Source organism: Mustela erminea, chromosome 13 (assembly GCF_009829155.1).
Source record: "Mustela erminea isolate mMusErm1 chromosome 13, mMusErm1.Pri, whole genome shotgun sequence".
In the NCBI taxonomy this organism is placed as follows: domain Eukaryota; kingdom Metazoa; phylum Chordata; class Mammalia; order Carnivora; family Mustelidae; genus Mustela; species Mustela erminea.
This window is the reverse complement of record NC_045626.1, coordinates 92,226,167-92,253,126: the sequence shown is the minus strand read 5'-3', so window position 1 is coordinate 92,253,126 and position 26,960 is coordinate 92,226,167. Positions and strand designations below refer to the sequence as shown.

At 65.1% G+C, this 26,960-nt stretch overlaps 1 protein-coding gene across 8 annotated transcripts in view; it reads right to left on the bottom strand.

The window, feature by feature from the left end:
* Positions 1-24,187, bottom strand: part of FBRSL1 (fibrosin like 1) — a 76,948-nt gene extending 52,761 nt beyond the window's left edge. For 4 of the 8 annotated variants that reach the window (XR_004278334.1, XM_032311536.1, XM_032311541.1 and 1 more), the window contains exons 1-2: positions 23,825-24,186; positions 7,650-7,850 (exon numbers count right to left, since the gene is read on the bottom strand). Coding sequence is in view for 7 of the 8 variants with exons in the window: in XM_032311536.1 (XP_032167427.1) it covers positions 7,650-7,850; positions 23,825-24,103 (480 nt within the window). In the remaining variant the exon portion in view is untranslated. Of the gene's footprint in view, positions 1-7,649; positions 7,851-23,824 lie in introns of all 8 variants that reach the window. The other 4 variants (XM_032311542.1, XM_032311540.1, XM_032311538.1 and 1 more) reach the window with 3 other exon arrangements.
* Between the last annotated feature and the right edge of the window lie 2,773 nt (positions 24,188-26,960).

The window sequence follows — 26,960 nt, the reverse complement described above, 5'->3', positions numbered from 1 at the left end:
CAAGCTGGGAGAGGCTCCCTGAGCCCTCATCTACGGGAGCTTCTCCCACTGTAGGCACGCCCGTGGGTACCTCGAAATCCCAACACCCGTTGCACACCTGTCTTCCCCACCGTTCTCTAAACTTCGTGAAGGCAGGGACTGTCTCTGTCCTGTACCCTGCTGCATCCCGGGCCCAGACGAGCAGTGACCCGAAGCTCACACTGGACGCTGAGTGCTTCCCTCCGGGGCCGGGCTGCGATGACCTGGCAGGTGGGGCCTAGGGGGCGGCGGGTGCCTGCCCCCCTACAGCCCATCTCTCCTCCACCCTTGCAACAGCGCCTGCACTGAAGCCCCCCCCCCCGACCCGCCATGCAGGGCGCGCCACTCGGTTCCTGTGAGCGCCGGGTCTGGGGTGGGGGCTCGGGGCTTGCAGCAGCCCTGCCCCGCACCTGAGACCCAGCCTGCTGCCGGGGAGGCCGCCCAGCAGGGGACGTGAGAGGGTCCGGCACGGAGGGTAGAGATGCCTGTGGTACGAGCGAGAGAACTAGGGCAGCCGCAAGGACGAACCCTGCACACGCAGGGCCTGGGCCTGCATGGGAGACACTGCGGACGCCCCACCTGACGGACAGCACGGACGGCAGCCCCCCCAGCGGCCTCCCCCAGCACCGGCCTCCGCCAGGCCCAGGGTCGTGCGGCCTGGCCGTGAGCGAACGCAGCTGCCCGCGGCGCGAGGTGCCTGGAGGAGCCGGACGCCGAGCCTCCAGGGTCGTCAGTCGGCCAGAAGGCAGACATGCCAGGTCAGGAGGGGGACTCAGGGCACCAAGAATCGGACTTTACTGAAGGCAGAGGGGGAGGATATGCTCAAATGGGCTCTGCAGAGGAACCTCGCCACCGCAGATGGCAGGGGACAGAGCCCGGGAGGCCAGCGGCTGCCACCACCACTGCCTGCCAGGGGAGCCTCAAGGACAAGGGCATAGGCCGCGGGAGCGGAGCTGTCTGGTGTGAGTGCAGGGCGACCTAGCTGCCACCTCCTCGTGGTCGGAAAACGTCCTGGGTGTGGCCAGCCCCTGGGGCCTGTGGCAGGAGGTCGGCCTTCTGGCAGGCACTGCGACACAGACCAAGGTGCTGGCAGGTGCAGACACAGCCACAGCCACATCGCAGAGCTCACTTCCTCCACAGGTAAGGGACCACCCAGGCGTCTGCTTCGTTTCAGTCTGTGGGCTCGGAGTGGATCTGCCCGGCAGCCTGCCCCCTCACACGGCGACGGCCCAGGCCTGTCCGGACACCTGCGGCGCGACCCTGGTCGCTGGGGACCTTTACTCTTCACCCATCCAGCCGCGGCTGTGTAGCTGGTGCCTTCAGAGAAACAACTCCTGGCCTTGGCCGTGTCTGCCAGGGTTTCCCGGTCCGTGAATGCGCACTCTTGTCGGCCTCATTCCTTCCTCTGGTCCATCATCTCCAGTTTCTGGCGGTGACCGGCCTCAGACCTGTGTCCTCCTCCAGCACGGACACTGGAGTGTGACTATGAGCGCAGACGATGAATTTTGATGGCCATTTCCTCAGAATTATTTTCTAACGAGATCTCACTCGGAGAGACATTTAGAAGGTGGAAGCCAAGGACCAGGCTCACATGGCGGCAAGGAGCAGGGAAAGGCGGCTGCCTGTCTCCGGCCCATCATCTGGGCAGAGGCCAGCTCTCCCGAGGCCGGGGGAGGCTCAGCGCACATGTCTTCTGGCCTGTTCGTGCTCAGTGCTGGGGCTGTGGCATCCGAGGGGAGCTTCGGGGCTGACCCGCTCAGCTCTGCGGGCTGGTGGAGATTCAAGCCACAGGCTGGCTGAGCGTGAGGTACGAGCCAGCCAGCAAGAGCCACGAGTGAGGAGAGACCAGTGGAGGCAGGTCACTGTGGCCCCTCCACACGCCACAGGCTAGCAGCCACGTCGTTACGGAGCCCATGAATGGGTGGGTCTGAGCGGAGAAGAGCGAGACACAGCACGTTCCTAAGACTTGCTCTGCGGAGAGGGGAAATGTCCCTGATAGCACTTTGAACGTGAGACGTTTGATACCAATTTTGTCTCCTGTTCTTGAATTTCAGCATGGCCACAAGTGTCCCCAGCTGTGTGTGGCTCTCACCATGACCCCCCGGCAGCACCACCGTTCAGCTGCATCTGCAGGCTCAGACAAGTGTTTGCACAGGGTCCCGCGGCCCCTCTGGGAGGCTGGTGGTCTCCCAACCCTGGCCCTGGGGTGGGGTTCCTGCCAAACCCCCCCAAGCAAAGCGGACAGTGGGACGTGGCCACCGCCTCCCTTAAAGCCCCCTGGTGTGGGCAGGCTGCATGGCCATATGGTCACTGCAGCCTCGGGCCAGGCCGGGAGGGCCAGGCAGCGGTGTCGCCCGGATGTACCTCAGCCTCTGTGACACGCTAAGCGTCTGTGAGAACAGAGTTCCAGGATGCCTCTTCCGTGCCAGGAGCAGCCCGTTCACGGAGGTGCTCGTAGTATCCTCGGTCAGCGAGTGAGGGGGCAGTCCAGGGGTTCCTCCTCCCTGGGCCCTCCACGTGAGAGGGCAGGACAGTCACCCCGGCAGTCATCCGAGCCCTGAGCCTGCTCGTGGAGCATCGCCGCTCGGCAGAGGCGCACACGCTCGGTCGTGTGCGTGGCGCGGACAAGCTCCTCCCAGGAACCCTGGACTGGCTGTGTCTGCAGAGCGCCGGGGGAGGCCCACCAGGTCTGTCCCCGTGTCTGGACCCCTGCCCTCCCGGGGCTACCCTACCTTCCTGGTAGGAAGTCTCCTTTCTCCCAGCGAACAACCACACCCACCAGCACTGTCCTTGCTCCTCACTGGCCTGGCAGGGGCCAGGCATGTTCTCCTCCTCAGGGCCCCATCGCAGATGGGGAGGTGGAGGCAGGGGGCTTACATGGGGCGGGCTGTAGGGCTCGGAGGGAGACCCCCACAGAGCACTGCACCCAGGCTCCTGTCTCCATTCAGGGAGTCGCCTAGAGCAACCCTGGGCCTCCCTCGGACCCACAGCGCCCCCATGGACTCAACCTACGCCCAACTTTCGGCCAAGCTTCCCCCAGTCTACCCCCCACAGGGCGGACCATCCCCCACACCTCTGGCCTTGGGGCCACGTGAGCTGCCAGGGCCCAAGCCTCTACCCCAGGCCACACAGGTCCCACACAGCCGTGTCCTTTAGCCAGTAAGGTGGTTGATGACATTGGAAGGAGCCACCATCATTTCAAAAATCTCCAAAAACACAGAAAAACCCGTATCACCAGATGCTCTCAGAAACCTCCAAGATCCGGCCGCACAAAACCCTCATCTCCTTGCGGCAGCAGGTGGCAGCAAGCCCCTCCCGTCCCCGCCCCCCCAGGACGTGGCACACCTGGTCTAGTCCCCCAACAGCAACTTTGGGTGTCTCCCCAAAGTGCCCTCCCCTTCAGGGTCCTGTCACTTTGAACCTAAGGGTAGCAGGAGCCCCAAGGGACCCCTCTGGGATCAGATGGTTCAGCAAGTAAGCAGGCAAGGAAGAGCGGGGGCCCAAGGGCACCGTGGGGCTCACTCACAGTGGAGCCGTTCCAGATCGGAGGGGTTGGGCCCAGCCCAGGGGACTCAGTCTCCCACCCTCCCGCAGACCAGCATTCTATTAGCTCTGCTTCCCCCACTTAGGCACTCACGTGCCAGGGCCACATTCCCAGAGCAGGAGGGCCTAGAAAGGCAGCAGCTGTGCCCGTTGGCACCCGCCTTGCCCACCCACGAGCCTGCACAGGACCCAGAAGACAGAGATCCCAACACTGCCCCCCTCAGGTCAACAGGAGGGAGGGGACGCTGGGAGTGTCAGGAATCCGGGACAATTCTGAGGCACCTTCTGCGACACCTAGAGAGACCCCTTCCTGAGCAGTGGCTCTGAGGGACAGGGCAGAGTTGTGGGGGCTTGCTGAGACGGTCTGCTGGGGGACTGTGGCAAGCACGGCCCCCCCGAACACACAGCACACAGCATGAGCCGTGCCAAGGCTGCGCACCCCTCCCTGGGCAGCCCCATCCCTAGGCTGCTCTCCTGCTGCTCAGTGGGAACGCAGCGATCAGGGGGCAGGTCCAGACGCGTAGAAAACCACTTGTCGGAATAAATCACTTCACGTATGACACACACTCACTGATGCGGTCATAAAAATAATGGCACGGCACTTTTTATTTTCTTTAATCAGAAAAATAAGCCCCGCGTTTCTGGGAGACCCTGGGTGAGGACCAGATGCCCGTAAGCCCTGCTTTGGGTGCTGGGCGGCCCCCACACCCAGCCAGTGGGGACCCCGGAGAGCCAGTGTCCTCATGAGCAAATGGGATGGAGGGGGTGTGCCTCCCAGCCTCCATAAACGGGATCAGCACTGGAGTGGCCGTCGCAGCTCAGAGAGACTAGGCACACAAAGAGTGTCCAGGAGCCTGGCCAGGGCAAACCCCAGGAGCTGCTGCTCCCTCCCCCAGAGACCCTCCTGCTCTGGAGGGTCAGAAGTGAACGCCTTGCCTCATGCCCAGAACTCCAGGAGCACCAGTGTGGGACTGCCCTGAGCCAGAGGTCTGGGGTGAGGAATGGGTGACCCCCGAGCTCAGGCGTGGGATGGGCGGAGGGCAGAGAAAGCCCTGTAGTGTGAGGTCCGTCCCGATGGGGAACGTCCTGGGGGGGCAACAGCCAGGAAGCTGCGTGGGCTGGGTGGGAGGCCAGGAGGAGGCATTCTGAGAACAGCCCCGACCCTCCTGGTCCAGAGCTAGGGAGACGGGAGACTCTGCCTCTGCTTCAGTGCCTAGCCACTGGGGTGGAGGCGGAGTTGGGGGAGTGAGGGGGCACCCTCCTGTCACCAGCAGCTCCTACGTGGCCACAGACAGCCCCGAGTGCCCCCCATGTCCCCTCCCTGCATTCACAGAACACTGGGGATGGACATGCATCGCTGCCCTTTGCCAGAGGGGAGGTGAGCGGGACCTGCAGCCTGGCTCCAGTGGGGCCCACATTCTGCCTAAGGGCACGGAATGCACGGTGGCCACATGGGTCAGGGCCCCAGGGCGCAAGGCCTGCAGCTGGCACACCCCCACAGCACGTACACACACACACCACATACATGCACGCACACACTCACACACACACACTTGTAGCCTATCACACAGGGCGGGGGGGAGGCGTGCACAGACTGACGTACAAGGACACACGGGCACTCATGAGGCACAGCGAGACACTGAGGAACCCCTCCGACAACCCCAAGCCCTTGGGGGCAGCCGTGTCCACTCTCCTAGGAGTGTGCGCGTCCCAAAGTAGCGGGCACGACGGGGGCAGGCATGGCAGGGAGGTGGGAAGATGCTGGGGGTCCTCTCTTCCTGGTGCAGGCGGGCCTCCACCTGGCAGCAGCCCTGCCGGGGGCTGCCTCTGCTGAGCCACAGTTTCCAGCCGCAAACAGCCCGGCCTGCCTGGAGAAGGCCTCTGGCCAGTGCGGCAGCACGTCCGCCCAGCACGGCCACACCCAGGCCTAGGAAATGGGCATCAATCAGGCTCCAGGACTCACAGACGGGGCCTGGCGGGCCACCGCAGGGGCGGAGGATCGAGTCCGTCGTGACCTCAGGGGCCTGCAGGGACGGCCCAGTGCCAGGAGTGAGAGCTGTGGCTGACGGGCCCGAACCAGGTCCAGCAGCGACCGCCGCGGCTGGCTCGGGGGCCCCAGGAGGGGCCGTCGGGGCGGGGCTGGCCGGCCCAGGAGTGAAGGGCGCTCAGGGATGGGGAGTAACGGCTGGGGTTTGCAGGGCTGGCTGGGGCCCAGAAGGGACTGCAAGGGCTGGCAGGGCTGCTCTGGGCCCAGGAGGGGCCGCTTTCGTCGGCAGGGCTGTTCTGGGCCCAGGAGTGGCCGCTTGGGCGGGTGAGGCTGTTCCGGGCCCATGAGTGGCCGCTTTTGTTGGCACGGCTGTCCAGGGCCCAGCAGTGAAGGTTTTGCGGGGCCAGGGTGCTCTGGGGCTTCAACTAATTGCTGGGGCTGACTCAGGCCCAGCAGGGACCCCTGGGGGCGGCTAGGTTGGCCTAGGAGGGACCTCCGGGGCTGGCAAGGGGCTAAGAGAGCCCGCCGGGGGCAGCAGCACTGGCCTGAGAGTGAGCTGGTGGGCCGGCGGCGTGGACGCAGCAGGAGGAGTGACTGTGGGGGCCGGCACCGCTGTCCTGAGGATGCCCTGCTGGGCTGGCCACGAAGACAGGGGGTCACCCACGACCGCACGGGCCAGCAGCGGTGCCAGAGGGCCAGGAGGGAGCGCAGGGGCCGGCAGAGGGGACATGGGGCCAGGAGGGAGCGCAGGGGCCGGCAGCGGTGCCACGGCGCCAGCAGGGAGCGCAGGGGCCGGCAGCGTTGCCACGGGGCCAGCAGGGAGCGCAGACGCCGGCAGCGGTGCCTAGGGCCTAGGAGCGCCCATCGTGGCCGGCCAGGCTGAGCCAGGAGTGACTGCTGGGGCCGGCAGTGCTGATCTGGGGCTGGAAGCAGCCGCTGGGGCCGGCAGGGCTGACCTGGGCCCAGAAGTGACCGCCGGGGCTGGCAGGGCTGTCTTGGGCCCAGAAGTGACCGCTGGGGCCAGCGGCGCTGACCCGGGAGTGGCCGCTGGGGCTGGCAGGGCTGCCCGGGGTCCGGGAGAGCCCGACGGGGCTGGCAGCGCTGACACGGGGCTGGGAGTGACCCCTGGGGCTGGCTGGGCTGGAGCTGTTGCTGGTGCTGGGCCGGGCCGTTCTGGTCCCAGTGGTTGGCTGGGAGCGGCCCCCCTTCTGGGGAGCACACCTGCATGGAAGAAAGAGCACGTGTCCACCTGGGCAGGTGTGCCTGCAGACCCCCCAACCAGCCCGGGCCCCTGAGACATGCTGCCCCCTCTCCAGCAGTCCCATCCCCAAGGGAGCTGAAAGTGGAGTGTGAAACACCAAGAAGAACCCCTCTCTGAGAAGAAGGCGCAAACCAGCGAGTCCCTGAGGAGGAAAGCAGTGTAGGGCTGAGCCGGCACCTGGGAGAGAGCCCCACGCTCTGGGAGAGTGTCCCCTGGTCCCAGTCTCCCCACCTGATCCCAGCTGGGCTCTGGTGACAGCAAGGATGCCCCCTCCCCTGCCACCCGCCACCAAGGACTCGGCTCCCGGCCGCTGTGGAGGGAGGCCCCTGGGGTGGGCTGCTCCCTGTACCGGGACCCCTGACCACCAGTCACATGACCCCCACCAAAAGATGTGCTGCATTCTACAGAAGGTTAGCAGATGGAAAACACCTGGTGCAGAGCCCGGCCCCCACGCGTTACAGACACCCTGGACACCCCGTGGTCGGCGGAGCCTGACAGACGCAACGGGGCAACGGGGCCGGCCTACCAGCAGTTGCACCCTCCTGCCCCAAGCACACACACCCCCACCCCCATCCTTGGGCTCCCAGCCTGGCCTCTCTGGCTGTGTCACCCACCGGGGGAAGGTCTTCTGTCTGCTCAGGATCTGGGCTCACGGCGAGCGGCTACCTCGGGCCCCAGTCCACATGGGCCGCGTACCCCATGCCCAACAACGAAGGAGCAGGTTGCCAGGCAGGCCCAGATGCCGACGGTGGTGTCCAGGTGTTGGTGTGGCCCCGAGGGCACCCAGGGGAGAGGGCACAGAAGCCCATGGTTCTAAGTGGGGCAGGGCCCAGCGCTCACCTGCTTGGTGGGCTGCAGTGGGACCTTCTTCTTCCCATGGTCACAGGCAGGCTCCAGGTCCTGCTCGGGGCTGCCAATCTCCAGGGGACGCCCATTCTCACTTGGTTCTGCAGACGGGCAGTTTTCGGACTCACGGGGCTTCTTGGCAAGGCGACGTTCCCATTTCTCCTTCCGCTCATGTGGCTTCAGGGCCATGTCCTTCTGTGAGGGAAGAAGGACAAAGGTGGTTAATTGGCAGTGACCTTGGTGACACCATGCAAGACTGTGCTGTGCTCCGAGGACGGGTCCCTAGGCATGTGACAGCGCCTACCTGAGGTGCTCACCCTGCCAGGGGGCTATCAGGACTGGGGGGCTCAGAGGATGATGTCGTAGAAACAAAGTTAGACCAGGGCTTATGCTTCCAAATGGCCCCCAATCTGTGGCCCCAAATGGAGCAGGTGCTGCACTGGCCCTCCTAGGGGTGCTGCTTGGGCTCCTGAGCTGATGGCTGCTGCCACAGCAGCTGACCACTGTCCCCGGGTCCAGAGTCCCCGGGGTCTACTGCCCAACTGCACGCAGCCGGGCATGCAGACACTGTGGAAGCCTGTGCTGGGGAACCAGTCCCTGACTCGGCCAGATACAGAGAGCTCAGGGACCCTGGAGCCCTGCCCTAGAACAGAGAGGGACACCCAGCGGGGATTTACGGAGCAGGGGCTACTGTGCCGATGGCAGTCGCAGCAGTGGGGTCCCCACCGCCCCGAGCGAAGAGCTGGTCCTGCCAGCGAGCCCGAGGCCCGGGAGAGCCTGCCTCCGCGGTGCTGAGCAGGCGCAGTGTCACCCACCAGCCTCACACCTGGGTTCATGGGGTCGATAAGAGCTGCCATCTCCACCTGGCTGCTGAGGAAGAGGCAAGAACTCACTGGAAGGGACCCAGAAGATTCTGAAAGCATCACCCGAGGCAGGGAGGAAGGAGGCATGAAGGTGATGCCCCCGGCTGACGTGCCTCCCATATCCCAGGTGATATCCTCACAGCCCCACAGGCAGTGCTTCCTGAGAACCTGCGGGGCGACTGTGGCAGCCTCTTCAAGGCTGGCCTCTGTGCTCAGGTGGGCATGTGGCCCCAGCCAGGCCTCAGGCCACCTGGGCGGGTGGCAGGGAGAACCAAAGCCCCAGTCTAGACGGGGACATGCTGCGCGTGGCAGGGGAGGTCCTCCCAACTTCGAGCCACACGCCGCCTCCTGGCTGGTGAGAGGGGCCCACAATCCCCAGAACTAGTGCGGGGAACCAGCCCAGCTGGCCGGACTAGAGCTGCCCTTCCACGCACGGCAGCCCCCGGGACTGTCCTGCTGTGTGTGACCCCACAGCCTGGGCTGGGAGCAAGCAGGCGCGGCTGCAGGCTGCCATGGGGGCAGAGGCAGCCGCGGACGCCACGCTCAGCGTGGGACGTTCCGCACTCCCAGGTTCTCCCGGGGGGCCCACAGCCCCAACCACACAGATGCAGGCCGGCCCCGTCAGAGCCCCTCCCCTCTGAGGGGACAGTAAGGAGGGATGGGGTTCATCCCCACGCGGTCCCATGGCTCACTGAGGAGCAGGGGGAAGGGAGCGGGGCTGGCCGTGGTGCCTGTCCTTGGGCACCCGCAAGGCTGGGAGCCCTCCTTAAGTCTGGTGACCAGCTTAGCCTGTGCCCAGGCTCTGCCCTAAGCTCCACAGGCTTGTGGCAGGGTAGCAAGTGGCTCCTAACTCCTTGGACCTGGGAGAGACCCTTCTCTGCGCCCGCCGTCTGGGACAGCAGACCCCAGGGACATCCACAGGCTGTGGCATTTCTGCAGCCTCTCCTGTAGTCCCAGTCAGACGCCTTCATGCCCACACTGAACTCCTCAGAGCCCCAGCTCGTCTCAGCCCAAAGGGGCCGCTCCCCAACCCTGATAATGGAACCCTGGCTCACTAGACCTCCTGGCTTCTGCCCTGCCTCTGGGCATCAGGTTGATTCCACACTCTGGGGTGCACCCCCACCCCCCGACATAAACTCAGCTGGACAGCAGGGCAGCCCCAGCTGAGACGCCGAACATCTCAGGGAGGACTCCTGGGCAAGGCTGGAACCTCCAGAGGAGGAGCAAGTGCAAATGCCCTGAGACGGGGAGTAGCTCCCGCCCCTCCCTCTCTTGCGCCGGCCTCCCGGGCTCCACTGGTCAGCACGTGACCACAGGCCTCCCCGGGGCAGAAAGACGAGACGAGGCAGTCCCTCCAGTGACGAGCAAGTCCCGAGGACCGCAGCTCACTCTGCCCACGCGGGCGCGCCACAGGACACACGGGGGCCCCGCCCCTCACACGGGCTCCCGGCTTTCAGGTTCCCTGCCCTGCCTATAGGGGAGGGCTGGCTGCTCACAGGCTGTTCCCTCCCATACAGGCCCCCACGGTCCGGAGCTCTCCGCCGGGAAGCTGCCACCCAACTGCAGGGCCCAGCCCAGCCCCCCCCAAGGCATACAGGGTCGCCGGGGCAGATGGTGGGCAGCAGTCTGCAGAGACGAACCAGAGCGACTCACTGTCAAAGGCAGGCCGGCCAGGGGTTTGCATAGACGGAGAAGCAGGACGCCCACACACAGAGAGTCTCCCTCCGAGGAAGCGACTGCCAAGCATGGAGCCTGGAGGCCCCACGACCCACTGTGGGTACAGCTCTTCTGGGGGCCAGACAAACCTGGTACCTGCTCCAGGGGCCAGGCAGGAGGCGCGCTCTCCACCCTGGGGGAGGGTCTGGCTTTTCCTTCTACTCAGGCCTCCAGGGGACAGACCAGGCCCCCCACCAGCCTCCCCCACCTCACAGATCACCTCTCAGACTTCCATGCTAACGTCCTCCAGAAACATGCTCATGGGGACCCAGAACATCGGACCCCGTGTCTGGGCCCCTGGGGGACACTGGCCCTGCCACGTGGGCGTGGTCACAAGGTGGGAGGCTGAGGTGCCCCGCCGTGCCCGGACACACACATGCGCACCCCCCAACTCCCGGCGTGCACCAACAGGATGGGCATCTCAGTGCTGCCGCCACACTGTATGGACTCCCAGGCCCCAGGCCACACACACCAAGCACCCTGCCAGGGCCACCTAGACCCACGTACTGCCACAGAAGGCCGCCTGTCCTCCCTCCCCAGATGCCCATGGCCCCTCCCTCCGCAACGAGCGAGCGTCCCGTGCTCCAGACTACACAACACAGGTCTCTGAGTCCCTGCGGAGTGAGCCCCACTCTCTCAGAGAGAGCCACTGTTCTGAGGCCTCCTGAGCAGGTAAAATCACAGAAATGGTTTCTAGCCTGGGGGACAGGCTCTGAAGGCCCACGTGTGAGCCCCGGAGCGAGAACAGGCCCGGCCGGTGCTGTATGTGATCAGAAGGGCCGGCAGATACCAACCAGGAACCGTGGGAACAGCCCTGCCCGCGGGACAACTGGCTGGGCCAGAGCGATCTTTCTAACGAGCACTTGTAATCATGACAAACAGAACAGAGGGGACAGACGGCAGGCCACACACGCCGCACAGCCAAGCCCGGTGAACCTCCCGTGGCAGACCAGGCCAGGCCAGGCACTGGGCTCCACAAGGGCCTCCCTCTAGGCCCTGCCGCAGCTCCTTTGCAGCTTCTGGAAGGGCCTCCGGGCGACCCAGGCCCCTTCTCCAGACACCTCCAATCACATCTTTCACCCAAAGTATGCATCCGTCAACCACGAATCATCCAATGCAGCACATTTTCTGTAAACCTGTTATATCTTTTTTTTTCTTTTTTTTTTAAACAAACAAAAACCCGAGACTGTTTGAACCCTTGAAATATCAGTGACTGGGCTGTCTCCTGCCCTGGACTCAGCCCAGTGGCATCCTGGCCCCAGGGCAAGAGCTCCAGCATCTGGAAGAGTGGGGGAGCTGGGAAGCCATTTGCCCACGGCCCAGCACAGCATGAGCCAGCAGGCAACAGGCCTGGGCCCTGTGGCATGGAGGGACAGCCACCCCATGGGCCCTCTCCTGGCTCAGGCCGGCAAAAGGCTTTGTGTACCGGGACCCAGAGGCAGCCGCCTCTGCCCAGCCACTGCCCTGAGAATGATGGGGGCTTCATGGAGCAGCCCCGAGACTGTGCACCCAAGGGGCTCTTGGTCACAGGATTCAATAGTTCCTGCCACAGGGGTATCGCCGGAACGTGGCCGGCTGGCCCTCTCCAGCACACCAGGGCTGGGGCTGGCCTTCACTTGTGATGCTGACCCCATGTGAGCCTAGGCCCGTTCTGGGGCTCAACCTAGCTCAGGCACACTCCGCCCCAGTTCCGCCCCCACTGAGCCAGCAGGGTGGGGCACTGGCCCCGAGTCCCAGGCACAGCTCTGCCTGGACCACAGGGCCTCTGGGTAGGCATGGTCTCCTCATCTGTAGACAGGGGCAGCGGCCGTGCCCAGACCGTGCTGGACACTCCGGGTGCAGCAGGGCTGCAAGAGCAGTGCCTGCCCCCAAGAGGCCAGGGCGGGACTTGGAGCAGACCCCCACGGAGCAGGGCAGTGGTGGGCTGGCGTCGGACTTGGGGGGGACGCTCGGCGGGCTGCTAGGGGATCCACGCTAGGAGCCTACAGAACTGGGGCGTGCCCACGAGGAAGCAGGCTCTGACAAGGCTGCAGCAACAGGCTGGGGTGAAGTACAGAACTGGCCCGTACCCCTGAACTGCCGTCCGCCCACATACTCATCTGTGAGCCCAGAGACCGGGCGGCAGATGTGCCCGGGAGCACCCCAGCACCCGCACACAGAGGGGCCCTAAAAACGGGGCATGGCCAAGTGCTGAGGCCCACAACCCTTGAGGCCGGAGGCAACAGTCCCACAGTGAAGCCTCCAACGGCCCCCGGAGCAGCCGGGCCCCTGGACCCTCCCCAGAACACAAGGGGGATCTGCCTGCTGTCATAAAATCAGTGATTACGTTTTCCTATAGCAATTTTATGGGGCTATTTTTAGCTCCCCTAAACGTCATTACTATGCAGTACCAAGACGCTCTCCAACCGCACTTCAGTAAGCCAACTGTGCGGAGACAGCAGGAGTTAGAACTGGCAGACCCGGGTTCTCTCACTGAGGTCTGAGGCTGCGAGGGCTGACGTGCACCGGCCTTTCCCGGCTCCCAGATCCTGTGGGCAAAGGCATGGCCGCACCCCTCCAGCCAGGTGGGTGCCCCCTCTGCTCCGGGGGCTGCAGAGCGGCCTCGCCCCCAGGGTCACACAGAACCCACCCTCACTGCCATGCTCCGGCACGCTCCTGGTGGCCCGGCCCACCTGACCTTCCCCCGGACCAGGCCACGGCCCCACTTTCCCACCCTGCTTGGCTGAGGCTGCCCGTCTCCCAGAACCTCTGGGACTTGGGGGTCCCCAGAAGACCTTGCGGGCTCACGGATCAGGCAACAGCCACTGCTCACCCGGCAGGCTGTCCTCCCCAACCCGGAAGACCTCCAGCGCACACCTGCCCCGGGCCCTCGGCATGGCTGCCCCCACCCTGCTATCTGTGCGGCTCACTCTCCTTCACCTGCAAGTTCTTAACGCAAACTTCACCCTCACACACGCCAAGTACAGGCCCAGCCCACACGCACCTACCTTCTGTGTAGTGACCTACCCCCTGCGGCCCCGGGGACAGAGATCACATATACAGGCATCTTCTTCCAGGTGGTCGAGGGGCCTCTCCCCAGGAGGGGTAACCCCCCCCGAGCTAGGAAGGAGGCAGCCCGGTGTGTCCACCACCCACCAGCAACCGGTACACCCCCCCAGCACCCCAGAGTCGACCGACTGTCCCTGTATGTTTGGGACTGAGAAGGCTTCCTGGATGTGGGAAAGGCACAGAGAAACAGGACATCCTGTGAACCGTAACGGCAGCACCGCCCTACCACAGACCATCTGCACCTGAGTCACAGAGAGCTGGAGGACAGGACGGACAGGACAGTGGGGTGGGGGAGCCAGGGTCCCTCCACCAGGCCGAACTGCCCAGCCCAGGGCCGCCATATCAAGGTGCGGCAAGGCCTGGGCCCCCCGACACCCGCAGCTAAGGAGGTTGGGAGTCGCGGACAGACAGCCAGCCAACCCGGACAGTGCCCGCAGGCAGCCCCCACCCAGCTGCCCCGGCCCGGCCATGACAACCACGTCCAGCCACCCCCTCCGGCTACCAGGCATCCTCCCTGACCTGTCCCCTCCTTAGCTCACACCCACACTGGATGGGTGCTGTTCCCCATCACCTGCCCACCCCCACAGCCCACCCGCTGTCCCTCCACGTAAGGCAGCCTGCTGGAGAGGGCCCTCAATCCCCAGGATGGTGACAGGGCCCCTGAGGGAAACACGGCCCTCAAGGACCAGCCCCCGAAGGGCTCACTGACACCCCAGCTGTTGCAGAACCCTCTGGAACCTGCCTTGCTCGTGCCCCTCGGTCCCTCTAGGTCAGTCTCTTTCCGGCTCAGAGGACTCCTCAGCACCCCTGCCCCGGGTGCCCACCCACCGTGCGCTCCACCGCACTGGAACGCTGGCCAAGCAGGAGGGCTGGAGGGCAGACGGTCAAAGGCCTGGGAGTGGGGAAGCCGGGCAGGGAGCAGCGCCACCACAGCCTCTGCCGCACCCAGCGCTCAGCACACTAGTGGGGACCCACCCCCCAAGCTCTGTGAAGACACTCACTCCTTCCCACGGCCATCCAGCCCCTGCCACGTGCGGAGGGGCTGCTGGGACAGAGGAGGCCCCCTGGAAATGGAAGAGACCCGCCCACCCTATGGCCTGGGACAAGCCAGACAAATGATGGCAACAGGTGCTCTGGACAAAAGCACGAAGGAGGATGAGGACGGTGGGCAGAGCTGGAGGTGAAGAGGCAGCGAGTGAGAAGCGGGCAGGCCCTGCTCGGGGGCCCCCCACCCAGGCCTGCACACCGCGGACACACCCTCCTCCCACGACCGTGCACGCACACCCCACTGCGACCCCACACTGTGACCCCGTGCTGACCGGCCAGGCTGCACTCTCATCCGCACTCAACTAGGACCCTCCTGCCCACGGCCACTGTCCTGGCAGTTGGGTGTGGAGGTCAGCCTCTGCCCAAGCCCCCTCCACCCCACCAAGCCCCTCCACGTGCGGACGGCACCATGTGACCACCCCTGACTGCCAGAGCTGGCCTCGGGCTCACCGCCCTGCGAGCCCCCCTCAGACTCTGCGACCTGCTCAGCTGCCGCTCAGCTGCACACTCAGAGAGGCTGCCCAGGGAGGTCAGAAGCCAGGGCCGCTGTTGCTGAAACATCCGGGCCTGTTTCGTCCTGGGGTGGGGGGCACAGAGCTCAGAGAAGAACACTGGAGAGGGGACGGGGACTGGGGGGGGGGCTGGCAGGACCATGTGGCAGGAACTTTCAGCTCATCACCCCCACTTCCCAGATGAGGAAATCGAGGCCCAGAGTGGGCGGAGGGCTAGCTGGGGCCACGCCGTGAGGAAGAGAAGGGACTTTAGGCCAGGTGTTAGGACTGGGCTCGCCCCCTTCCCGGTCCTCCTCAGCTGTCTGGGAGCAGGGGAGGCTCGGAGGAAGCATCCCAGACTCGCTCCTGGAAGACGGGACCAGCACAGCAGGTGCACAGGCCCCAAGACAGGAGTGCCCGGGGCCCCGGGTGAGGGGGTGGGCAGGCCAGGCCTCATGGAGAATGTGGGTTCATTCCATAGGCGACAGGCAGGGGCCCCGGCTTTACGCGGGAGACAGGTTTGCATGAGTTCCTGACAAATCCACTGTGGGCTCCTGGTACCGAGCGTGGGCCCGGCAGCACGCGGGACAGTGTGGGCTGAGGACCAGCCAGCGGCCTGCCAGCCTCTGAGGACCGGCACGTGGGGCTGGGGCGAGCGGTTAGGAGTTGGCCGCAACGGGTAAGCTCAGAGAGCTGACGGGGGTCATGGGCAATCCCGAAAGTCCCGTGGGGGCTCTAAGTCTGACTGGGCTGTGGCCTCCCGCTCATCCCTGGCAGAGGGGTACGCGTGGCGGCCCTCCAGCAGAGCCACTCACGTGCCCGGCGTGGACGGGGGCACGGCCCTCCTCACCTGCTGCTCACTCCCCGCTCTCAGCAGAGAACCCTCCCTTGGCTGGGCCCCAAAGGCGCCTGCAGTGGCCTCGGCGTGTACGTGGCTCCCGGCCTGCCACCTGTGGGGCGTCCAGGGAGAGGCGCCCACCCAAACAGCTGCTCCCAGGCGGAAGCAGAGCAGGAGGCACGCAGATGCCTCGCTAGGCAGAGCATGAGCTGGGCAGACAGGTGTGTGTGTGTGTGGTGGGGGGACATGGACGTGCTCCACCAGGCCAGCCTGGTCCCCCCGACCCCACCCGTGTGCACACACACTGACTGCCACTGGAGAGACAGGCAGGGGTGGTCTACATGCTGGGCTGGGTACCAGGTTCCGGAATCAGCTCTCCCCCACACGCAGCTTCAAACAGAAGCCTGGTACACACAGTCCTGGGGAGCTGAATAAGGCTGGTAACTCGTTGGCGAGTTTTCTTTCTTTAGCTCCTCGGGCAAATCAGGGCACCAGAACAGTCTCCACATGGAACTGGAACCAGACACTACATTTGTCCAAAGTCCCCAAAGCACTCAATTCCATGTGGGTTTCAGATTCTGGCTCCCAAAGGAGAAAGCGCCTCGGTGCCTTTGGGGCCCCAGCCTGGCCACCTCACCGACCCTCTCCAGGCATCCCAAGTGGATGTCCCGCCCAGCCCTGCCGGGCGCCTTGCTAGCACCTGCCAGGCCTATGCAGCCTCCTCCCGAGCCCCCAATTTCTTTGCAGGCACTCACTCACCGCTCTGGTTACCTATCTGCGTCCTGTCTGGAGCCGACCCAGTAGCTGGCAGAGTCTGGCACACAGTAGGTGCTCAATAAAGGCTCAGAGAATCAGGATGGGAAGAATGGATCCAAACACCCCCTGCTGGCCAGCGGTCCCCTCCAGAGGCCTACAGCCTGGCGTGGCCCGCAGCAACCACAGCCTGGGCCCCAGTGAACAAGACACAGTAAGACACCATCCGGACCAAGGGTCCAGGTGATGGGGGCTGCCGCGGGCTGAGTGAAGAAAGCCTCGGCTCGGGCTGATCTAACCCAGTGTTGGAGAGCTCTGACTGGGACATGGTCTGGCTGCCCAGACTTCCGGGAGGCCTCATGGAGGCTGCACTGAGGGGCTCTTGGCAGAGCGCATGGGTGGGTGACCAGAGCCTGGGTGGCGCGGCTGTGACCGGGCCGACCAACTCCTCTTCCACCCTCAGCGATTAGCAAACGCCTGGGGCCTCGGCCGCCTCTCCAGTTTCCCTAATGGGGCTGACCACGGCCCCCACCTCTGGAAGCAGAGCACGGGAACCACAGGGGTCAAGGCCAGGATGACCGTGGCTCCCAGCAGGCGCACTGCCAGGTCACTGTGCAGTTGCTGGCACTCAGGCTGCCCCAAGAACATGACCCAGCCAAGCCCACAGTGAGGTGATGTCCAGCCTCCAGGGTCCTTCCTCTGGACAGCAGCCACTGCCCACCCGAATAGAACACAGGGGGACACGGCCTAAGGCCTCACCACCTGCCAGCTCACAGGCAGTCCTGCTCGGCAGCAAGTGGCCCAGGCCGGCCTGCTCTAGGGTGGGGGGAAGGGGTGAGGGGCGCCCTGCTGATCCTGTTTCCAGCAAGCTGGGTCCCTGGATCCTTTACTCAGTACCTGCCCCCCACACACACACCCTGAGCTGACTCGGGTCTCTAACTGGCCACCAGCAAATGCGGATGGAACGCTGGGGCCGCACAGGTGGAGAGGAGCTGCTGATTCCTGAGCGGTTTGGACTGCTCCAGAACACAAGAGAAGATGCCGCAGACACAAGACAGTCTCAGGCCAACGTATGTAAGAACACGGTGCTAAAACCCAGCTACAAGCTCACGGCAGCCTGCCCCCGTTGCCTGGCATTCAGGGACAGCCTGACCTCACTGGCTCCAGAGAACAATGACAACCACCAAAGAGGGCGCGCCAGGCCCACTGCTCACTTCTGCTCTCGTCCAGACACTTCCCAGGCAAGAAACCGCGGCCACATGGAGGGTGGCACACAGCCGTGCTGAGTCGGGGGGAGCAGAGGCCCCCCGGAAAGGATGCCACGGGGGCGCCGAGAGGCCACAGGACAGGGAGGGAGATGAGCAGCGACGGCGCTCTGTTTGCAGCGGACCCCACCGCGGCCAACGGGGCACCTGAGACACTTCACTGGGCAGCCACCGAACGGACAAGGGAACCTGCTGGTGCCCAGGTAGGAGCGCGGCGGCAGCCAATCAGAAAACAGAGTGACCAAGGCATGTCAGACAACCGCGCAGCCCCTCCGCCTGGTGCCACAGCCGAGGACAGCTGCCTCTCCAGGTATCAAGTGAGCAGCACCGCACGGCAGATGCCCTGCCCCAGCCCCAGGTCTCGGAGCCGCTCCCTGGAAACAAGCATGCGTGCAAGGAGATGCTGGTGGGGAGACGTCCACGAGGGAACGACACCGCCTGAGTCCTCGTGGGAGGGACAAGGAACAGAGAATAAGCTGGAATGGGTCAGGGGTGGCCCAGACACAGGGCTGAAGGCTCCGTGCCAGGAAAGGGGGAGTTTACAACCAGACAGTTGAGTCACCTGACACTTGGGGAAAGGATCTTCCAGGCAGGGGACAGAGCAGTTAGCCAGGGCCAGAAGTGTGCCCCTGTGTATGTCTGAGGATTCTCTGGCAGGGGGGTAGTGGGGGGGGGGGTCTCGATGTGGCGGGAGCTACAGGACTGAGGGACTGTGGTGGGGCATGAAGGCGGCCACGGCAGAGACAGGCCCAAAGAGCTAAGGGGATGGTGGGGACAGGACGAGTCTTGTGAACTCCTGAGTGTTTGCTATCTGCTCTGGTGTGTGTGGGGACGACAGGGTGACTGTCCCGCAGCAGGCCCAGAACAATGCACAGAGAACATGAGGCCCTACGCTCAAGCTCCAGGAATGCGGTTTCACCGTGTGTGACCAAGGGGTCACATGGAGGCTGTCCTCTGCTCTGTCCAGGTCACAGAGCTGCTGCCCCAGATGGGGTCTGGAGCACAGACACACAGTTACATGTGTATGCCAGCAAGGACACAGCACACACACGTGAACCCACCTGCACACACACCTGCACCTGCGGTGGACCTGAGACTCTGGCTAGAAACTCCGAGCGGGGCAGGGGGACGGAGGGCTGTGGTCTGTCGCAGGGGTGCCCCCATGACCCCCGCTGCCCATGCTGGGTAAAGCCAACCCTCTGGTAGATGAGGCCCACGGCACCCACAGTGAGGTGCGGGCAGCCTGAATGGGCTCAGCAGAGTGCACGCGGGGAGACGCGGGGCCCCCACCTTTGCCACCATCAGTCCCATGCCATGCTCACAGATGCTGGGGCTCAGTGTGGGCAGGACAGAGAAACTGAGGCCCACAAGCTACAAATGCTGTGTATACAAGCCCCAGCCAGAGAGAAGCAGGGCAGTGGGCTGGGGTGACGGAGGCCAGGAAACAGGCCCTGCCCACTAGGCAGGGGCTTCAGACCCTCAGGTGTACCTAGGGCCAGGTAGGGACAACAAGCTGGCCAGGAGGCCCAGGGCTAACTCCACTGTGCTGTGCCATAGTGTGTGAGCCTCTACGCCACGGCTCCACCGCCCATGACAGGTGGGCAGTGATGGAGCAGCCTGTGCGTAGCCGCAGGCCCTGCAGACCATCCGCGATGCCAGCCAGGCTCAGAGGGGCAGCCCTTCCCCAGAGGTCAGGCAGCTGGCCCAGGGCCGCCCAGGAAAGGCCGTCCATTTAGACGCTAGGGAGACCTCTGGCCGCTCTACTCAAGCTCAGACATTTCCCGAAGATGCGACCCAAGTCTGGGTGAAGACTCACCAGATCCCTGTTGTCTGGCACCATGGTGGGCAGATTCCAGATGAGAACTTTGCCCCCACTTCAGTCTCCTTATCTACCAAGTGGGTGCTTGAGGACGGTGCCCTCAGCGGCTGTCAATGTCCCCACTGCTCCCACCACATGCCTTCTCACAGCAGACACCGACCCACACAACTGGAGAGCCCAGGCCAGGCTCCCACCCCACCCCCAGCTGTCTGCCCAGGCCAGGGAGCCCACATCCACACGGGCGGGGGAGGCTATGCAATGGCGTCGTGCTTACCAACCGGAACGCGGGGTCCCCCTTGGAGGGAGCAGCCCCTCCCCCATGGCAGCCCTCAGGAGGAACACGGGAGCAGACGAGTGCCGGCCTAGGCAGGCTCCAGGTTCGGTGCCCCACCTCCGTTCCATGACTGCAGGCAAAGTGCTCCTGCTCTCCGGGCCTCAGGATCCCCAAGTGGAGAGCAGGGGGCAGCCTGGAGGTGCTCTGGCCAGTGGGCGTGGTCGCTCCCAGCTGCCAGCTCCTCTCAGCACCAACCCTCCTCTGTCCCTCTCCTTGGAGGGCTGGGCCGGGCACACATGCAGCCCCCCAGATCAAGGCCCCCACAGGCGGGACCCATGGTGTAGGCTTCAGCACATGCACAGTAGGGCCACATCCTGGACCCCCACACTCCTGGCCCTTAGCAAGCAGACCTAGCATGATCGTGTGCCCCTTGCCCAGGGGGACACCGAACACCGGCTTCAGAACCACTACCACTGAGCCCTCTGCACAGGCCCGAGGGAGTTCTGCCCCCCTGCAGGGCCACCACCCATCAGAACGCAAAGAGCCTCCAGTGCCTGCCTTGAGACGACAGCCCCAGCCCCAGCGTCCTAAGCCCGGGGAGAACTGAGTCACTTCAGCAGAGATGCACAGGGTGCCCCCGACGTCACCCGAAGCTGGGCGCTGGGCAGGCAGGCCAAGAGCACGAGCCCACACGGCCATTCACCTGCTGATGTGGCCACAGGGAGGCCCGGCCTGGTGTCTCAAGCACAGCCGTGTGCAGCCGGTCGTGTCTGGCTTTAGTGTCCATTTTATGGATTATCCAAGTTAACACGTAGCGATCGGCATGAGAAACAGAATTAGACACGAAGTCACCGGTTACCCCAGCTAAAACTTGGGGTGTTTTCCTTTTTGTTTTTACTCCTGGTTACATGTCTCCTAGACCCATGTAGAGACATGGTGGGTAACCCTTTCTTTCTAGCAAAAAAAGGCGAGATATGCCAGTAGGGCTCGTGTGGTTCTACCCACAACATACTGTGAAAAGGCCAGAAGCTGGCCAGGGTAGTTCCCGCAGGCGGTCACGGCTGGAACTGAAAACCGTTTCGGACTATACGTGTTCACTGATGTTGATCTTCGAACCAGCTGAAGGTGTCTCGCTGCTCTGAGACAAATCAGCGAAGAACCACACAGATGCCAAACCAGAAGGGTGGTTTCCAGTGGGTACGTGCGGCACACGTGCTCGCAAGTAGGCAGCACACAGAGCGCGCGCCAAGGGGAAGCGCTGGTGCCCAGGCATGCGGACAGCCCTGATGGAAAAGCCAGGGGGCACAGAGTAGGTCTGCCTGCAAAGTGGATCTCCCGGGAGACTCAGGGGCTCGCACTGTGGCCTAACGGTTCCCTTTGCCATTAGGGAGGGTGGGTCGGGAGGACCTCAGTTCTGCCCTGGCCTGTCCCCCAAGGGCCTTCTCATCACCTCTGCAGGCAGAGATGTCACAGGAACCAGGACAGCAAGAAACATCCACCTGTCCCTAACATTCCTGGTCAGAGAGAAAGACAGCCCCTGTCCCCACCAAACCACAAGACCCCTGCCCGCTGCCACCTGCTCCCACCCTGTTGAACAGAATCAGAATGCTGACGGAGGACCAGGGCCGACGTGGGCAACCCCTGCCCAGCCCATAGCCTCCGCACGCCCTCAGCTCAGATGGCGAGCTCCCGCCGTCCAGCTCCACGCCCAGGCCGTGGACACACTGTGAGGCCGGCCAGACCGGAGCCCTCTCCTCAGCTGACACCACCATGTCACATGTGTGTGGCCCCAGCATTTCACACAAGTGGCCTGTGATCCTCTTAGACACCAGAGGTAAGGACTCCTCCTCTCTTCCCGGCAAACACAGGTGCGCGGGGAGGTGCTGGAAGGGTGGGGTCAGGGACCTGCCTGGGGCGTGGGGGGCGGGGGAGGTTGCATCCTCCGGATGAAGGAGAACTCTTGGACTCCCGCACTCAAACCTCCCGAGCAAGTCTACACCTGACATTTGGGTGTTTACGCCCCAGGGGGGACAGCGGTGCACATCCCTGTGCCACGCAGCCCTGGCAGAGCTCTGACACTGGGTGGGGGGCTTGATGTTCGTGGCACTGGGCCTCGGGGTCCCCATCTGTACCGTGCAGTTGGAGGACACGCAGACCCAGAATGTGCCTGGTCAGGTACACGTTCACGGTGTGCTGCCACTCGGTGTCCTGATGAACCACCAGAGCTCTGGGGAAACTGTTACGCTTCAGCAAGAAGTGAGCCCCAACGAGAGAACCAGACTGGAAGCGACCACTTGTGCAGAAGCCCCGTACTTTCCAAGGCAGGCGGGTCCTCCCTGGCCCAGCGGGGCAGGAAAAGGCACCCTGGTGCCGTGGCTGGGGAACTCGGAGCAGCCGGCAGACTCTGTCTACGGCGGGACCTGCAGAAGCCCCCGTGCCCACGGCTGCACGGAGGGTCCCCGATGCCGGAGGGGTGCGGTCAAGGCTGCCGCGGGCTCACTTCAGCGGGGGTGCAGACGCACTTCCGGCACAACCTTCCTCAACAGCCGTTCTCCCCCACAAACACGTATGGGGCGCGGGGACCGTCACAGAGCACACACTAGCAGGCGTGGTGCCTGCTCTCGTCCCGCTTACAAGTTCGGGTGGGGAGAGGGTCAAAGAAGAGTCACTCCCTAGATGGCTTCAGAGAGGAGTCACGGACAGGAAGGAAAGGGGAAGGTGGGCAGGTCACTGGGGAGGGCGTGAGCCGTGTCTGTACGGAGACTCGAGGGTCCAAACGACCTGGGACCAAAGGGCTCGAGGCAGCAGAACCTCGGGGGCGAACGTGCCTGCGTGGGAGGCCGACATGCAGGGCCCTGGAGACCACAGCAGGCCTGTCTCTTGCCCACCTGGCAGGGCAGCCTCGCACCTGGAAGGCGGCAGGAGGGACCAGTCCGCGAAGCCGCGGCGCTGAACTTGGCCATCCCTTCCCATTCAGAGCTGTGGCACGTGCCGCCCCGCCACAGTGTCTTCGCTGGGGACCCCTTGAGCCGGGAGCCATCCAGGGCCCCCCAGCTGCACACAGAGGACCGGGTGGGGCAGGGGGCTCTGTGGTTGACCTAAGTGCCCCACCTCCAGCATGATCCACCTGCTAGACAGAAAGCAGCGCACCTGTCCAGCGGCATGGCCCCGGCGGCCGGCCCTGATACCGGACAGACCTGGCCCACCTCGGGGGAGGGCGCACTGCAGGCACCTCTCCCCAAAGCGCCGCCTGCGACTGGGGATCCCAGGCCACTGGCTCCCGAGCCCCAGAGAAACGAAGGGGGGCTGGTAACGGGGCAGCCTCTGGGGAAGCCGGCGGCCCCTAGTAGGTGCCGCGAGGGGCCCGGGGCGCGTGCGGGGTGGGGGCTGGCCGGCCGGGCGCGGGCTGCGGGTGCGACTCCTCCGCAGCGCTAGGGCACCGCCCGGCCGCCCTGACAGTCAGCCCTCGCCCTTCGCAACTCACCTGGGCTCGCTCAAGGGCCGTGCGTGCTGAGCGAGTGCTGCCCGGACAGCTCCGCCGGACAAGCGTTTTTGGGTTTTGGGGTTTTTTTTTGTTTTTTGTTTTTTGCCGACCTACGGACCAGCGGGGGAGCGGCAGTCAGGGGAGGGTCTCAGAAAGCCCCGGCCTGCCTCCGTCCGAGCAGAAGCCGCGAGCAGGACAGCACCGCCGGACCCTCCACGTGCCCCTCCGCGACCGCCCCTCCGCGACCGCCCCTCCGCGACCGCCCCCGCCCTCTCCGGACCCCTCCGGACCCGCAGGCCGCCCCCCCGCGCGTCCCGAGCCCCGCCGGGCGGCATTCGGAGCAGGAAAACAGCCGAAGGACAGGCGCGCGGGCGACCGGCGGCGTCCGGCGGACAGGGCCACCGCGACCCTCTTCTCGCCGGCCGCTCCAGGCGCCCTCGCCGGCGCCCCCCCGCAGCCGGCCCGGCCCCCCAGCAGCGACCGGCGCCCGCGCGGGGCCCACGCGGCCCGGCAGCCCTACGGGGTGGGTGTGCCGCCGCCCCGGGCGCGCCCCGCCCGCCGCCCCACCTACCTCCAAGGCCTCGAGCGTGCTGAAGCTGGCGATGGCGAAGCCGTCGATGACCTCCTCCTCCTGCGAGCTGGACTCGCGGCGGCGGCGGCGCGGGGGGCGCACGGCGGCGGCGCGGGCCGGGGGCGCGCGGGGCAGGCCCGCGTTCTCCTTGCCAGGCCCGGGCTCGGTCTCGTCGCCCGACGACGCGCTCGGGTCGCGGGCGTCGCGGGCCGCCTCCCGGCGCCGGCCGCGGTCCCGCTGCGCGCGCGAGCGCCGGCTCTGGCGGACCTTGGCCTCCATGGTGCGCGGTGACCTTGCGGCCGCGCCGTCGGGCTCCCGCGCTGCCGCTGCCGCTGCCGCTGCGCTACGCGGCGCCGCCGGGCTCGGTGCGGGCCGCGCGGGCTCGGGCCCTGGGCGGCGGCGGGCGGCGGGCCGGGCCGGGCATGCCGCGCGGGGTCCCTCAGCCCCGGGCCCGGCGCGGCCTGGGAGCCCCGGCGCGGGCGGCCGCGCGCATCGGCGGGGCGGCCGGCGCTTAGCGGCCCCGGGCCGCGGCCCCGGGGGCGCGCCTCATGCGCGGCGGGCGGCGGCGGCGGCGGGCGGAGCGCGGGCGGGGCGGGTCCCGGGCTGCGGCGCCGCGGCTCGTGAGGCTGAGGCTCGGGCTGACGCGGACGCTGAGGCTGAGGCTGAGGCGGCGGCAGCGGCGCCCGGAGCGGATAACAACTGACGTACTTCCGCCCGGCAGCCAGCGCCAGAGGAAGTGGGCGCTCCAGCCGGGTCCGGCGCCGGCCCCGCCCAGGCCCCGCCCCGGCCGCACCCCGGCCCCGCCCCGGCCGGCCCCGCCCCGCCTCCGGCTGGGGAGACCCCGCCCCGGGCCCCGCCCCGCGCGCGCCGTCCTCCGCCGAGCTCCGCCCCGATTCCTGCAGGCTCCGCCCCCCAAGGAGGGACTGGAAGGCCGCGCCTCCCCCCCGCCCCCGCCCCCGGCTCTGCGGGCACCTGGGCGGGGCGCCCCCTCACGTGGGAGGCACCCTCCAGGGGTGTCTGCCCTTCTCCAACCTGGGCCTCACCACGGAAAAATGGTGGGGGACTGCTCCAGCCAAACCCGACACGTGGGCCGAGGGGCAAGCTCACCGTCCCGCCCGAGCTGGAGGCTGGGGTGGGGGTGGGCACTTACTGGGGGAGTTCTCCCAGGCGCCGCAAGTCCTGCTCACGTGGGATGTGTGCAGAAGGGGGACGGACTGCCCCTTGCCCCTTGCCGGAGAGGGAGCGAGTGAAGGCAAGTTTCCAGGCCTCCCACTACCCAAAACCAGCAGGGCACCCACTGTCTCCGTGTGGCCCCCTGCCCCTCTCAGGCAGGCGGTTGGCTGCAGGCTCTCACCTCGGGGAGCTCCCCGCTGCAGTTCCAGGCACAGCGCTCCCTCGTCCCTCTCCCAGATCAGGCTGCTCAGATTTTAGGGTAGGGCAGCCCTCCTGAGACCAGAGCTCCAGACCCCAGAATGCACCCTCACTGAGGCCCCAGGGCTGCCTGGTTCACATTGAGACAGCAGGTTCTGCTGTAGGGGTTACTCCCCACCAAGTGTTACTGGGGAGCAGGAACTGATGGGAAGGGGCGGCTGGAGAGTTGAAAGCTCGATATAAGGGTGAACTTCCTCTTTTGTCAACAGGGGACCGCCTGGGGAAAGGAGGAACACTCAGGTGGGGAGAAGCTGTTTTCTTCCCCCAACTCATACTTAGCAAGTGCACTAGGTCCAGGCACTGTTTGTGAGGCTGTAGTGAGGACACAGCCCTTTTGGAAGTGGGGGAGAATGTGACCGTGACCGTGGAGCCAGATAACATAGTATCTAATGATAACACGAAGCTAACGGAAGGGAGGGGTCCCAGAATGCCTCTGAGTGCAGATCTGAGCTGAGAGCTGCAGGATGAGAAGGAGCTGGTAGTGCACAGGACCGGGGAACCATGTTTCCCTGCAGAGAGCACAGCCCATGCAAAGGCACTGAGGCAGGGTAACATTTGCTGGACTATGTGGAAACTGAAGGGAACACAACAGATGAGCTCTGGAAGGTGCCCCCTTGCTCACTGAGGAAGTGCTGCCCGGGGCAATGCTGGGAGAATGGTCCACGGTACCCCCCATACAGGGACTTGGGCTTTCAGTTTGTATCACTCTGCCCCTTGGAGGGCCTAGGGCCCCAGTGTGGGGGGGGGGGCAGGGAGGCGGGTAGTCTGGGTGCCCGTTGCCAGGGCTGCCACTGATGATCATTGGAAAGGCAACTCGACAAGCTTTCAGACACAGGGTTGGGGCTCTCAGGCCCCAAAACTGTGAGCCTTCAGTCCATCCCGGCCCCATGAGGCCCTCTCTGTTCCGGCCCTCCCTAACCCTCTCCTAGCCTTCCCGGGGCGGGGCCAGGGTTCCCCTCCGCCTCTTCCCATTCCAGGTTTTGTTAGGAAAACTCTGACTCCGTCAGCATCATCCCTTTTGAGTTGTAAGAACCTCGTTAGGAAGACAGAAACGGATCCAGACTGGTCCCTCTGTATTCCCACTATCCTCATTCCCACCCGAGGACAGAAGGCCGGAAAATGGGGGCATTGGAGGGTGCCCCAGGATAATATTTCAAGATTTCACATGGGTACAGGCCCTTGGGTCCAAGGCCTGTTCTGAGGGCAACTTCCAGGCCCCATACCTGCTCTGTAGGGTGCAGAGACCCGCCTACACCCAGCCTGGGGCTTCCTATGGGCCCTTTCCTGTCGCCCCTCCCCCCACCTCCTAGAACAATGCGTGCTGGGCAGGGCTGTCACAGAGCCAGACTGTCCGTCCTCAGCTTCCTCCCACAAGATCAGGGCAATGGATCCCGCTTCTTTGCCTTGGGTTCCCTGCTCCAAAACAGGGCTGGAGGTGCTGCCTCTGCTCCCCGCAGTGGGTGGTCTGAAGATTCAGCGAGTTCCCCAGCTCTGAAACCGTCAGTCACGTGGGACTGGGAGTTTCCTCGGCGTGCATCTCTGGGCCTGCCCCGGAGTTTCCCACTCATCTGGGTCCTGAAAATTTGCATGTCCAGCGAAGGGGCTGCAGGTCTGGGGACTGCACTTTGGGGACCACGGTGTCCGGAACTACGACAGCACATGGCACACAGTAGGGCTTACAGATGCGTGCCCCCTCTGTAGCCAC